This window comes from Onychostruthus taczanowskii, unplaced genomic scaffold (assembly GCF_017590055.1).
Source record: "Onychostruthus taczanowskii isolate IOZ18803 unplaced genomic scaffold, ASM1759005v1 scaffold26, whole genome shotgun sequence".
Taxonomy (NCBI): domain Eukaryota; kingdom Metazoa; phylum Chordata; class Aves; order Passeriformes; family Passeridae; genus Onychostruthus; species Onychostruthus taczanowskii.
The window spans coordinates 6,352,918-6,367,925 of record NW_024499906.1 but is presented as its reverse complement, the minus strand read 5'-3'; the positions used below and the strand labels follow the sequence as shown (position 1 = coordinate 6,367,925).

General features: G+C 42.4%; 1 protein-coding gene across 2 annotated transcripts; it reads left to right on the top strand.

Moving 5' to 3' along the window:
• Positions 1–3,883: 3,883 nt before the first annotated feature.
• Positions 3,884–14,616, top strand: ESD (esterase D). 2 transcript variants are annotated; one of them, XM_041407394.1, is made up of 9 exons: positions 3,884–3,958; positions 5,358–5,435; positions 6,369–6,457; positions 7,934–8,032; positions 10,561–10,685; positions 10,998–11,117; positions 11,286–11,384; positions 13,156–13,323; positions 14,387–14,616. In XM_041407394.1, exons 2-9 carry the CDS (start codon positions 5,368–5,370, stop codon positions 14,465–14,467), a joined length of 849 nt encoding a protein of 282 aa, XP_041263328.1. In that variant the 5' UTR covers positions 3,884–3,958; positions 5,358–5,367; the 3' UTR covers positions 14,468–14,616. The 2 variants fall into 2 exon arrangements, with proteins under 2 accessions (XP_041263328.1, XP_041263329.1); XM_041407395.1 differs by lacking the exon at positions 3,884–3,958 and adding an exon at positions 4,052–4,174 and having other exon boundaries at positions 5,360–5,435.
• Positions 14,617–15,008: the final 392 nt, after the last annotated feature.

The window sequence follows — 15,008 nt, the reverse complement described above, 5'->3', positions numbered from 1 at the left end:
TGCAACTGCAAATCTTCTGTGTTTATGTTCTCCATAGCCTCTCTGCAAAGATGATTTATGAACGTTCTCAGCCTCATAGCAGCTCAGAGCTACTGAGGCCATTCCTGACCCGCAGTGCAGTGCTGCAGGAGACAATCCAAGACAAAGCCAAGTGAAGGAGGAGCCAGGGGAGCTATGTAACTGGGATTACAGTACAAGCATGACCAAAGGACAATGCTGTGTCCCCAAAAGACCTAGGGACTCAAATGACACACTAATGACCAGAAAGGAAATAATGAAATCATGAATTAGAACAAAGCAGTAAAAAAACCCTCAATGTACACAGATAAAGAAAGTGAGGATGTGTAGGAAAGAAAGAAGCTCAGACCTAACTTCCATATGGGAATAAACGGTAAAAGATAGATGGATGTAGAAGGAAGGGGAAATAATAAAGATAATCAATAAAAATACAGTTGTACAGAAAATTTTCCCTTTCCCTGTGCAAACTTTCTCCCATGAAAAGCTAAAGACTTGAAACAGGTTGCGTCAATACAGCCAGCATGAAATATACTGAGGGATGATACTGTTGCCAGCATATATGTTTGTTGAAAATGACTGATAGCATGCCATAAAACAGTTTAAAATAATTTAGATAAATACCATATTAGAATTCTAAAAGACTTAATTATAAACAATTGCTACAAAGAACACCAGATAAGTTCTTTACGGAAAAAAACAGAAAACAAATAATCTCTTGGCAAAGTCAACAGTGAAGTGTGAATTCAGAGCTCTGAATAACCAGTGATGATGTGACCACATACAAAAAGTTGAGAAAAAATTACTGAAAAGCAGGCAGGAGGAAGTTAGTAACCACCACTCTTAATTCAGACTACCACAAAAAGTATTAGAACATTAGAAAAATGTGTACCTTTTCCTGATGCATTGCTGAGGGAAAGACTGCACTTACTGCAAAGAAAATGGGAAAGGAAAAATTTGGTGCATAAGTTTAAAGACATACAGGTTGTTTGGCTGCAATGTAGAAGTTTCTTGCTGGAAGCTTCACAAAAAATGTGTTTTGAGTGTTGAAGCTAGTGTAATGTTTCCCCAAGTACAGAAAGATGGTGAAAAGGCAAAAACCATTCTGACAGAATGCAAAGACTTTCTTACTGATACCAAGAGAAATTCTAGGTGATGATGTGAAATCATATCTCACCACTGGATGAGATCATCCAGTGATCTGAGTGATAAGATGGTAGAAAGCACTGTCTGTGTAGGGAGAACACAGAGAAAGTATGTTGGAACAGTATGTGCTGTACTGGAATATAATAAAGCAAGAGTACATAAGCCAAAAGATTTTCCAAAGTGAGTATCTGTCATTCTTTCATTTTAATATCCCAATTTCTACTGGTTGCCCTGCTGTACCATATGAGAAGTCTTTTAATGATGAAGGAAAGGAAGCCTGTTTCACATCCGCTATTTTTTAGAGAATCTGAAATGATAGGCAGAATGCAAACAAAATGAATTCACAGGTGAGAACTGCAGACACATCTGAAAAGATACAGAAATGGAATTAAGGTTAAACAAATGTCCACAACCAAAGATACTAGAAAGATCTGCACTACAACACAGAGGAGACTGCACCAGCTTGGCTCCCTCTGCATTACACTGTTCTTAACACTATCCTGGTGTGTCAGATCTGTGCCATGAAAACAGCTCTCTGAAGGGCTGAGACACAGCCCTCACATAATTCACCTATGCATTTATGTTCAGCCATTTTTGATGGAAAAGACATAAAAATAATGCATACATCTTGACATGGAGATGTGGGGAGGCTAGGGAAACTCATCACCAGGCTCTCAGGTGAGCCCTTCTGAATATTCACTCTGAAATGGGAGTAAATAGGGCAGATGTTATATAATGGACTTGGACAGCAAGAGCACAAGCACATCAAAATTTGATCAGTATCACTGCCTGAGTTACGCAGATTTCATACTGACAATAGATAAAGAGATAAAAACAATTGCGATATTAGGGAAAATAAGATGTGTGTAACAACAGCTCTCTAGATATATACGAGAGAAAACAGACTGGCTACAGTTCAGTTCAAATAACTAACTGGGCATTATCTTGCTAGTGAGAGACATTTAGGGAGCTACAAAATGCACACATGTGGCATTCACATTCTCTGAACAGAGAGAGAGATAAGTCTCTCTCAGGTTTTTTCCTGGAGAAGCACAGAGAGAAGAGAAAACAATGCTTATCTCTACTTACTGGTGCTGTTGTTTTTGCACATGTGGAATGTGTTAGGGTTTTCCTGAAGGGATTTGGTAATTGGATTCTGCTGAGGATTGTTTTGTTTCCTTGGCCAATCACTCTAAGCTGTGTCCTGACTGTCAGGAGACAGTCACGAGTTTTCTTTAGTATAGCATAGTATAGTATAGTATCTCTTTAGTATAGTTATAATATAGTATTGATGTAATATAATATAATATAGTTTTAATAAAGCAATTGTCCAGCATTCTGAATCAATGGAGTTAGATGCCAATTGTTCCTTTGTTGGAGGTGCCCTGTATTTTACTATACACAGAGATGGAAGGAACAACCTGAAGAGTACTTAAGTACATAATTTAATTTGATTGATTGCATTTTAAACGCAGCTTGAAAAAGGAAAGTTGAGACAAGGAGGTTTAAACAGCTCAGAGACAGACTATTTGTACCAACTACATCAAAGTACAGAGGCAGGATAGGAAAGCTGCTCTGGAAGACAGGATGCAAGGCCCAGATCTGGGGTCCAGCAGCTGTGGTCCAAATGGAACTGCTGGGGAAGAACAGAAAGCAATGCAGGGACAAAATTGTCAATACTGTGCATTGCTAGAATTAGGATTCAAAAATATAAAATTAATTGGAAAAGTCAAGACTGAAAAATATTATAGGCAAAAATAGTTGCTGCCAAAGCAGTACATGGCACAAGACTACAAAGTAGGAAAGAGCTTTGCTGAGGACATTTTTGACAACTGATAGGCATGTTTAGCTGCAAATAAACAAACAAACAAATAAATAAATAATTAAAACCCAGCACAAAGTGAGATCATTTGGGTTATGAATAAGATAGAAGCACTACCAAGTATCTTCATTACTTTGTGATCTTGCAGGCGAGGTGTAAAATACCTACACTAGAATTTGGATTTATTATAGAATCAGTAGTTTGTCTGGTGGCACCTGCTATGAAGAACTCTGGAATCCTGAAGGGAAGTAAAACATTTGCAATGGAACAATGTAGTGGTCCCAGCTCAGGTCACTTCAGCAACTTTTTTCCCTCTTGGAATAGTCGAGAGACCATAGCACGAACACAAAGGCTGCTTTGAATAGTTCACTACTATGGATTCTCTGGTGCATTTCTTGAGTCAGTGGGTTGTGAATCAATGGTCACGACCTCCCCATCAGAATTATCTTCTACTCAATTAGAGCTGATTTCAGCTCAGTTAATGAGTTTTCTTTATTATTTTCTTCCCTGTCCTAGGAGTTCTGTCAAAAGTCCTTGTGGCCCGTAAATTCTGCATACTTTGTGCCCACTACCAGCAGCACATCCCTGTCCCCGAGCTTTGCCAACCTCTCCCTAAGTCTCAGAGCCCTGAAACACGCCAAGCCCTAAAATTTAACAAGGCAATTCTACCTACAAGCAATTTGCCTTTCTAGGACCTGGACATCAATTAGAGCTTGTTCGCTGCTGTTTCACGGATTAAATCCCCTTTCTTGATTACACTTTAAGGTATATAAGGACCGAACATGACAGAGCAACCTTTTTTAAGAACATGTTTACACGTGTTTTGACGTGCAGCGGCCCCGCAGGCCCTGCCGTGGCCGGGCGACGGCCGCGGGAAGCAGCGCCATGGCGCGAGGGGGCGGTGCGGGCCCGCCCGGGCCGTGAGGAGGAGGAGCCGCCTCCGCGCTGGGGACGCCCCTTGCCGCCGCTCCGCCGCGGTAAGGCAGCGGGAATGGCAGCGGGAACGGGAGTGGGAACGGGCCGGGAGGCGACGGCGGCAGCGCCTGGACCGTGCGGGCCTGGCCTGGCCGGAGGCGGGAGGGTGGCAGTGGAGGCACAGGGAGCGCTGTGGCGCAGCGGGCAGGACTGGCTCTGTGGAAAGGGGCGTCCCGAGCCGGGCCCGGGCCTTGGCGGCGCTGCCGTGCCATGGCGGTAAGGCGCTGCTGGGCAGACGGCCCTCGGCCCCAGCCCCGCGGGGGACAGCGATGAGCCCCCGAGGGCTCCCCGTGCTGCGTGCTTCTTCTTGCCCGCTGCCCCGTAGGACCGCGCAGGTGTGAGGGACGGCACGCTTTCCTTTTGGCATTTGTTACCCGGTCTGATGTTCCTTGGGTGCCCCTGAGGATTTTCTGGTGTGCCGGTGACAGGACCCTGGGGAATGGCCTGAAGTTGTGTCAGAGCAGGTTTAGGTTGGATATCAGGGAAAGGTTCTTCACCCAGAGGGTGTTTGGGCACTGGAAGAGCTCCCCATGGAAGTGGTCACGGCACCAGCCTGACCGAGCTCAAGGAGCATTTGGACAATGCTCTCAGGCACGGGGTGTAATTCTTGGGGATAGCCTGTGCAGGGCCGGGAGCCGGACGCGATGATCCCTGGCGTCCCTTCCGACTCGAATGTTCTGTGATTCTGTGACCCTGCCGTCTGTTCACCCTTCAGCTCCCTGCCTGGCCTTACTGCCCCGGGCAAGCTGACAGTGTCCACTTTTGTGTCAGCCTTGCCTTGTTTCCTTAGCACACTTGCACTACCAGCTGTTCTAAAACTCCCGTGGCTCTGCTTTGCTTGTATTTTTCATACCATTTGCCGTGGAAATAAGCCTTCTGTTCCTCTGTTTCTGCTGTCCCACAGACTGTTAGAATGTGGTAGTTAACTTCCACCAAAGATGAGAATAAGGTTCAGTATCTTGGTAGTTAGTGGCTGGATACTGTCACACGCAAGAGAAGGAAAGGTGGGACAGGTGTTTTTTTTCCTGTATGGTAATTGTGGAAGTAATAGCCTGGCACAGGGAGCTCCAGGCTAACCACAGCACATGGGAATGCTTGTTTGGTAGCCAAAGAGCAAGCCACAGTTAGTACTGAGGAAAAGGTCGTTGGACATGTGGGTCTGGAGGAAAGCAGGTAGGCTTTGCCCATTCTGCTCACATGAGTGCAGCCTCCCTTGTGCCTTTTTTGTGGGGAAATAGAAGTTAATGAAAGATCAGAAAGCGTGTGCAGGAAATTCTTCTGAAAAATGGTAACATTAAGCAAAGATACTACAAGTTGTATTCAACTCTTCTGTTCTCAAAAATGCTAAGACCAGGATTGTTTTATTTTGAAATTTAACTTTCTCCTTTTTTTTCCCCCCCGTTAAAATCATGGCACTGAAACAGGTTTCCAGCAACAAATGCTTTGAAGGTTTCCAGAAGGTGTTTGAACATGACAGGTAAACACCACTAAAGCAGCCAAGATGTTTAGCTTGGGGCAGTGAATCTGTTGCTGTCAGTGTTTTCAGTCTGCAGGAAAACAGCGTGCTCTCACTAATATCCATATTTCAGGAATAGTGTCTACTGCTGCTTTGGCTGTGCTCTTGAATTTCTGTGTTACTGTTTAACACAATCGAATATATTTAGCTGCAGAGCTGAGGTGGGAAGCTAGTACTTTTACCTTTGAAAATGGAGCTTCGTTACTTTGGGCTGTCCTGTTTGACAGAGAAGCAATGTGTTTGCAAAGCTCCACTTGCTTACTTCTGTGCACCCTGGAAAAGTGCTGTGAGCAGTGGCTCAGTGAAGAGATTCTAGTTTAATGAAGGTGTACAAAAAAACCCAAACTTTAAAAAAAAAAATTGATCCAAATAAAAAGGAAATCATCAGTTGTGCTTAAATAAGAGTTTACTGATACTTTTAGGTTTTAGCATTAATTGAGCAACTAATTTGTCTTAGACTTGGTAGACTTAGTAGATTGAAAACCTCGCCTGCTGGCACATGCTGCGCATTTTATGTCTTGCAACTCATGTGGATGTGTTCTTCAGTAAAAATTGCTGTGCAATTTGATAGCCAAAGCTCAGGCTAAGTATTGCTGGGATTCAAAATTCCATCTTCAACCTGTTCTTGGTTAGCAGCACTGTGAAAATGTGGCTTATTTGTAAGTCTCTGTTTTAAGTGTATTCAGAACAAGGTTGAAAAGTTAGCTGTTGCCAAATCTAGAGTCTAAGGCAGAGTTTAAAACTTGATTTTCTGTTCCTTTAACTTAGTTGCTATGTTTCACTGACCAGGTCTCCCTTTCAGTGAAATGCACTGATCCACTGATTCCCTTTTTTAATGGTAGTGACTTTGTTAATTAAGTAGTGGTGATAACAAGGAATATTTTATTAATGCAGTGCAGAGCTAAAATGCAAAATGAAATTTGGAATCTACTTGCCTCCAAAAGCAGAAAATGGGAAGTGTCCTGTGCTGTATTGGCTGTCAGGTAAGTGACATGAGTCTTAGTAACTTAAAAAATACAATCTTAAACCTTTTCTTAACTACAGTTACTGAAAACTTAATGTAGAGGTACTGCAGTGGCAGCTCCTGGATTCTACAGAAACTCATCTTCTGGAAGGCACACTTAGTTTGAGTGTAATGTGATAAATCAGAATGCAGCTTGGGGGTAGCCTACCAGATTGTGTTCTAAAATGCTCAAAGTGTTCTGCCCTTTTGTTCTAAAATGTTCATACCTTTAGTTCCAAAGGGTATATATAAAGGTTCTCCTGTAAGGCCTTCCCCTTGGAACAATTCCTGCTGTCATTTGTTTTTAAAAACTGCTTCAGCTGACAGAGTAGGGATGTGAAAAGAGGCCATGGAAGCCAGCACATTTGTCCTGTGGACTCTACCTTGTCCCAAGTACAACTTTGCAGGAAGCAACTGGTGAACTTGAAAAGAGAGGTGCTGTCAGCTGCCTTAGCACAAGCATGTCTGGTGTGAAGTAAACCTGTGGGATCAGAAAGGGCCAGGGGATGAAGAGGCAGCAGGAGTGAAGTTGTCTCATCAAAAATGAATTAATTAAATCCTTTTCTCTTTTATTCAAAATAAAAAGCAGAAGCTCTGTTCTGTAATTTGAGGAGTTGCTTTATTGAGACTTGTGTTTAGAAAGTTGGAGACCAGGACTGTTAGTGTGGAGACTTGTGTTCCTTGTCACAAAATAGCTGGTGGGTCTGATTTGTGTCATGACAGTGAACTGGATAAAAGTATTTATACTTGAGGTTAGGAACATCAGAATTGTCTGAAGAGCTCTAAGCCATGCAGCACATTTATTTTATTGAATGTAAACTGTATTGTCTTGGGCAATATATCAGTCAAATTAGGTTACTGGCAAGTTGTCCTCAGAGAAAACTAGAATCATTAACTCCTCTCAATTTGCATAGTGAAGCAAAATTGAAATATTGGTGTGATATGTAATTTATTTGTAAGTGGACTTTATTTGGACCTGCTGCTGTAGAAAAGGCATGTATTGCTGTGGGTTTTGGAGCCAGGGTGCTTACAGGCCCTTTGTCCTGTATAAAGTATGTAGAATTTGTCAGACCACGTGTGTGCTTCTGTAATGCAAACAGCTGAGATGACAGTGGAAAGCAAAATGTAGTGGCAGGATGAGGGCTCAGAAGGTAGCAGGGTCAGCCTTAGCAAAGGCCTGTGGGCAGCAGGTTTAAATGCACAGAACCTGCAGGCACCAGGCACTGCATGAGTGGGTGCTGGAGGAGATACAGGGTGCACATGGATCTGCTTTGGATCACCTGTTGGTGTGACTACATGGGACAGTGCAGCTGTGTTTCTGTGGGTTGTCACAAAAACATTTTCCATATTTATGGAGATAGGAATACTTGTTTTTCAAAACCTTTTCTGTCAAAAAGGGCTTTGAAACCAGTGTGCCACGAGCAATGGGTAACCAATGATATTTTTATTTCCCTAGGGCTGACCTGCACAGAACAGAATTTTATAACAAAGGCCGCGTTTCAACAAGCGGCAGCCGAGCACGGCCTTATTGTGGTGGCACCAGACACGAGCCCACGTGAGTTCCACAAGAGACACGGTGACAGTCATTGCACTGAAGTGCACTCTGTGTCCTCAGAGAATGGGGTCCTGCAGTGTGCTGAAATGTGTGTTGCCCACTTGAGTAAAAATTTGACCTCACCTGCATTGTTCAGTAGATTACACTGTATATGTAATAATGGGGTAGTAAGGGTTTGACATTGGAATTTATTGTTGTGGCACTAAAACTAGAACAAATGGGCTCTAAAGTTCAGCACAGACAAGGAGAGGGAAGAAAAGTGAAACAAGTGTCTTACTAGAATTCTTGCTGATATTTTGTGTGCTGAGGCCCTAGAAACCTGCAGAACTGTGTTGCCACACAAAGATGCAATGCTTGCTCTTAATTGTATTCTGTCTTCTAAAGCAAATTAAATATATGCCTTCAGAGGATTACAATACTTGAAAAGCAAACTAAAACCCTTTTCCCTTGCAGCTACAACAGACTACTGATGAATGGATTTTTAAAATTATGTGCTGTTATTTGTATAAGGCTGAGCTTATGGTATGGGAAATCTGAAAAGGTGGATCTGCAGTTATTGGAAATACTAGGGATTCACTGTTTTATGTTTTGTATTTGTTGGATTCTGCCACAGTCTCATGAGTGCTGTAAACAAAGGTGTCAGTCTTATATTTCCCAAACTTTAGTGGGTTACATCAGACTAGAGGCAGTATGGAAAAGAAGCAATGTTCTTTCCATAAAGTAATTTTTACATCTAGGTTTTGAAGTTGTGTCAGATCAAAGAATGTAAATACATGTTTCTAACAAAGAAGAGGGACAGAAGAGCAAAACTTGTGAATGAATGAACTTCACACTTTGTTGTTGCTATTTACTGCAGGGTAGAGATGGGCAACTAACCTTTGCTTTATTAATATTGGGTAATTGGACTGGAACTTGGTTTTGGTAGTATTGGTGTAAATTGTCTCTCCATGTGTAACTGCCTTTGCAAATTGCTTTGTCCAATTTCTTTTAAGTCCCTCGTGGCAGCTTCTCTCTTGCCTTTTAACCTAGTAACTGATATTGCTCTGCTATTTAAATGAGTTTTGGTATGAGCTTCATATTATACTCTTAAAATTTAGCTCAGAGACCCCAAATGTTCTTAAGTCTGTTCGAGCTGTCTGGAAAAACAAGTGAAAAGCAACTAAAACATAATCATGAGCCGAGAGGTTTTGAAAATGCTTACATATGCATTTTAATTATGTAGTGCATGAGAATTATCTTCCAGGAGCCAGGAGATGTATCTGGATGGGGAAAAAGACTGCATGAAATCATTAAATACTTGTCATTACAAGACCCTCTGTCAGGCCTTGATAGACTTCACTTTTCCTACTTTGGAGGGGTTTGTTTTTCCAGACAGGTATACTGAGCAATATTGTGCAGATTCTCAAATTTCTTTTTTTCAAGGCTTCCTGAAAGTTTTTTTAGATAATGAGCATTGCCTGACAGGAATTTTTGAGTTTTTGTTCATCTCTGAGGTACTGAAGATAGACTTTTTACATCCAACATGTTTAAGCACCCCAGTCCCTGTGATTGCTGGGCTGTTAAGTTACAGAATTACTCTGTGTTCAAGGCCATGTCACTGGAGCAAAGTCAACTTTGATCCGTGTACAAACCTGATTTCACACTGTGGGAGGGTAGCAGCCATCTCTGCACAAACTGTGAGGGACTGTTGAGTTACATGTGGGTTTGCAGCGTAATCTGGCTGTGCTAAAATAATAGGCAGGAAATAATGGCCTCTCTTTCTCCAAAACATTCCTATCACGTATACCTTGAAATATTACTTTAGATTCTGCAGACCAGGCTGGTAAATCACAGACTAATCAAAGGGGAGGACTGGGTGGGATGTACTGACTTTCAAGAATACATCTGCAGATTTAGTTTGAAAGTGTAGCCTTGGAAAAGAGGATACAATCCTGCAGTTATTCAATGAAGAAATCATTTAAGTTTCATGGAAATTATAGGTGGAAGCAATGAAAGGAATTGCAGAAGAAGTAGACTTGTGAAATGATAGGAACAGTGAATTACTCTTCTGGAGAATCTTAAAAAGGGAGGTGTAGCAGGCACTATTTAAAGCACATAAATTGGCTTGGACACACCATTTGGTGACACATGGTTCTGTAATTCTGGGGAAAAAGAAATTCTCTTCTGTTTGTCACACAGGTCTAATGGCTGAAAGAAGCTGGTACCATCAATTAACACGTGCCAACTTTTGATTAAGTCTCTGAGTAAATAGGACAAAGCTTTACAGGAATAATTTAGAAGACATGTATATGCTATATGTATTTATGGACATATTGACACTATTTAGAAATTGGATATATCTGCAGGTATTACGTAATTTTGAAAGTGTTGAAATAGCACTTGAAGACATTGTACTAATGAATTAAATCTGAATTGTTTTATAGTTGAAGGGGTAGAGATGTGATTGAGAAACTTGTGACTCAAGTCTGATTTGTATGGGAGGTTCTTCAATTCTGAACATGAACTAAAGGAAAGATTTGTCATACTAGGTGGCTGCAATATTGAAGGAGAAGATGAAAGCTGGGATTTTGGCACCGGTGCTGGTTTTTATGTGGATGCCACTGAAGATCCTTGGAAAACAAACTACAGGATGTATTCCTACATAAAGGATGAGGTAACTTGGCTGTTGGGTTCTCTTGGTGTTGCTGGGTGAAGTAAAGGGGTGGAAATTCCCACATCTTGTGTTACAAGGTTATGGGCAATTTCTATAGAGACACTTTGAGTTACGTATTATCAGCTGAACTGTTTCCTTTTGATTTCACATTCCCCTTCAAGTTGCTTTCAGGTCATGGTCACAAATGTCAGGCTAGAACCAGAGATGTGCCTGTGGTTTCAGTGGCATTAAAAGTTGGTTAGTTCTGTGCTTTTTTCTTAAACATACTCAAGTTGCTTTAACATTTTTATTATGCTTTTGTTTCCTTTACAGCTGCCTAAACTAATAAATGCCAATTTTCCAACTGACCCTGAACGTATGTCTATTTTTGGGCATTCCATGGGAGGTCATGGAGCTCTTATTCTTGCTCTGAAGAATCCTGGGAAGTACAAAGTAAGATTAAGTATAATTGTATATTAATGCCTATATAGATTCTGTAAATGTGATGGAAGAAAACATAATACTGAATTCTTTGGGGGCATTAAATGTATAAATAGTTTCATTTGCTGCAGTTCATTGTTACATAATTTTGGGGTTTTTTGCTGCTGTCTTTCTGAACAGTCTGTCTCAGCATTTGCTCCTATCTGCAACCCAACTCAGTGTCAGTGGGGGAAGAAAGCCCTTGGTGGATATCTGGGACCAGATGCAAGCAAATGGGAGGTATGTGTTGCAGCTGCAGTTCTTTAATGACAGATGAATGAGTGATCTGTAAATACATCACAGCAGGAGCCTGGAAAACAACTCTGCATTGCCCATGAGCTGGTACTGTTGTTTTACTACACTCCTAAGCACAGGAAAGCATTGTTTGTTTCTGGCAGGAGAGACTTGCTGTTGCCTTATGGTGCCTATGGAAATGTAATGAGATACAGGCCTCTCCTCAAATCAACTACATTCCTCTCAGTTTTATGAAGATTTAAAAGTCTGGGCTGAGAACAACTATGAGCAGGGTATTTTTGTAGTAGCCTGAAGAGAGAGACTGCTGCAGACTGTTCAGACTGATGGGCCTCATGACATCTTGCAGGGGCAGCCTGTGGGAGGCCTCCAAGAGATGCCTGTCAGATACTTGGAAATTGGTATCCTGCAGAACAGCATTAAACTAGACAAAGTTTGCTTTTAGCTCCAGGACCTTAATTTTGAGCTATCAGTTGTTATATATGAATGGCTAAGATGCAAAAATGTTTGTCTACGTGGTTGCTGCATTATTTGGGCAGCCCTTCAGTATTTTTAATCTCAACTTAAACATTGTGCTGTATTTTTATAATTAAGTTAGAAGGGATCGTCGTGACCATGTACTCAGATTTCCTTGTAATAAGCACAAGCTGCAGTTCAGTCCCCTGTAAATTGGATTAAAGTATGTCTTAGGAAGACTTCCAGGTCTGATTAAAACTTTACAGGATTGGAGAGTGTTCTGTGCTTTTCTCATTGTTAATAGAGTAGTTTGTGTATTTAGAAACCACCAGTTAAACTTGCTTAGAGTTAGTGCAATGGATTTGTTGTGATGTAAAACAACTGCCCAAAAACCTGTTTTCTGTCCCCTTAGTTTGTTTTGGAGCATTCCATGCAGACCTAGTTCAATAGATCAACAGCAGTCATCAGGAGCAAACTTAGATCTGCCTTTCAAACAGATATACAACCTCTGATCTGTTTTGGCTTAAAATTGCCATGTAAATATGTTCTGGATAACTTGATACCATTGCCACAGTGCTGGGCTGAGCCCAAGCTCCCATTTCCATCATAGTGTCATTTCTGGATCTGGGGGCATCCTGGAAGGATGCCTCTCATGCCTTGGTGTAGGACTTAGGATTTTGCTGTCCATTGGAGATTGGTCTTCTCCACAGCATTTAAACACTTTGATGTCTTTTTCATGGAGTTATTTATTTTGAGCATGTAATAAGCACAGGACCCCCTGGGTAACTTGTTCCCTATCATAATTACATTTTGATACATGTATGTTTAGAGTTTTTGTTTCTCAGTCGAACCAAATTTTCTAGGTCCAATGATCGTGGTAACCTTCAGGTTAAATGCCTGCCCGTGAGTTTAGTGGTGCCACACTTGTGTTTTGACTTTTAGCTGCCAGAATAAATACACCAGGATACCAAGTTTCTTCAGCAGGATCTAGTATTTGCAAAAGGGTGTGAAGTAATACTGACTATATTGCTGTTCTTCCATTCTGTAGGAAGTCAGCCCTGGGCTGGATGTGCTGTTTGGTTAAACTGCCAACTTGGTAATTATCTAGCTCACACATTTGCCCTTTTTGAAGCAATGGGTATTACTTTTCCTGGATTTTTCGTGGTTTTTATTCTTCCAAAGTGCAGATTGGTTTCCTGAGCAACACTGCCCAGGACTCTGTCTGTGCCATTCTTTTCCTGCGGTCAACAAACTGAAACAGTTGAACGTACGTAACTGGATGTCAATTCTCTTATTTCTGCAGGCCTATGATGCTACACAGCTTGTGAAGTCCTACTCGGGCGCTCGCCTCGACATCTTGATTGACCAAGGCAAAGATGACCAGTTCCTGTCTGCTGGCCAGTTGCTGCCTGATAACTTCATCGCTGCCTGCACCGAGCGGAAAATCCCGGTCGTCTTCAGGCTGCAGCAGGCAAGTTGCTTCTGCAGTCCTTGGTTGTCGGACCCTTGTTTGTGGGTTGTGGTTGTGTACAGCAGGCGGTGAAGGGTGTCTGTAAGGGTGCAGGTGTGCTCTCACTGTGGGCCTGTCCCTGGCCGCTTGAGGAGGAGAGTGAGAAGTGACACTTTCCCGTCGCATGGGCCGTCAAGGTGTGCATTCCCCACCCGATTCAGCCGCGCTTCACCACTAGGTGCCGTCGTGCTTCCAGGCTGGACAGGCTGATCCCTGCATGGAGACTCGGGCTGCCTGTGCTCGGCTGAAGACACGGCAGTAATCATTTCTAATGAGTATCACAGTCACTGTAGAGCCAGAGTAGCACACGGCCTTCTGCTGCATCCCTTATCTGTGCTGTGGGTTTCGTGTTTACCATAACACTGCGTGATTTAGTTTGCACGTGTTTGTGTAAATTAGGGAAGGGGTGGAACTGCTTGACATGCTAGATTCGTGTTAAGACCCAGGTGGAAGGATCGCTCTTACCTGTAGTGCAGTGACCCAGAACAAGACTGTCCTGAGAGCACCGGAGTCTCTGTAAACCACTGGCAACTTCCACCCAGACCCAGTGAGGAGCTCAGCTGTGGAGAGTGAAGGATTGTCCTCTGGTTTATCATAAACCTTGCACTTGAAGACAGAGTTAGTGCTGATGAAGGGCTGTGGGCCAGAGGGTGACATTTCAGCACAGTGATGGAGCAGTAGCTCAGACCTGGGCTGTGTTCTCCTTATCCCCCTGTGTTTTACCAGAACAAGGCCCATGAGGGCAACTGTTCTCTCAGATTGCATCTCGCTCTGCAGCTGAGCCTTGCTGTTACCCATCTCCAGCTTACAGGCCCAGATCAGGGCAGGTTAAGGGACTCTCTGTTTGTTCAGCTTCCTAGTGCTCCTCTGTACTTAGCCTGTTACGTATCCCTTGCCATGTTTATATATATTCCAGGTATTTCTCAAAATGGATAAAACCAGGAGGGCCATTACATTTCCTTTAAGAGAGCTTAGCATGAGCTGTATGTTCTCTGCTGATTTCTTTATTGCTGTTCTTTTCTAGGGTTATGATCACAGCTATTACTTCATTGCTTCATTTATTAATGACCACATCAAACACCATGCAAAATACCTCAATGCTTGAACCATTTGGATGTGAGTGCTGCCTGGAAAATAGGAATCAAGAGATAGTGGTGAACTAAACAAAAATCATTTGCTGAAGTGATGTTTGTAAAATGGAGCTCTTCTAAGTGATTGTACTTCTAAGAAAAATAAAAGTCCCACTTAATTTGATATGTGTGGTTTAGAGTAAGTATTGGGAATGTTCTTGCATGCTTGGAAAACTCTTGATGCCATGAAGTTACATCTGCTGCACTTTGGGTCAAAATGTAAGCCAGCAGATGAGTGACTTTCAGACCGTGGGTGTGGATGTGGCACCCACAGACAGCTTCTAGTGCAACTGTGCCAAGACTGTGGGCACACTGTTGTTCATCATTCAGCTAATTAATTGCTGGGGTTGACTTCAACCTTTAATGGAGAAGGAAGTTGTTAGTGGCACAGCTAATCAAGCTCCTTAATTAATCTGAAGTGGTAGGTGTGTTTTTCCTTGGCCTGTGTAAATACCTTCCAAGGGCAAGGTTTGGTGCAGAATGCAGACAAAAGCCTGCTGTGCACAGTGGTTTACT

Bases quoted from the DNA above. Each gene is read 5' to 3' on its own strand.
- ESD (XM_041407394.1), top strand. From the start codon at position 5,368: ATGGCACTGAAACAGGTTTCCAGCAACAAATGCTTTGAAGGTTTCCAG. The intron at 5,436-6,368 runs GTAAACACCACT...TTATTAATGCAG, and splicing joins AAGGTGTTTGAACATGACAG to TGCAGAGCTAAAATGCAAAA. The intron at 11,118-11,285 runs GTAAGATTAAGT...CTTTCTGAACAG, and splicing joins AGAATCCTGGGAAGTACAAA to TCTGTCTCAGCATTTGCTCC.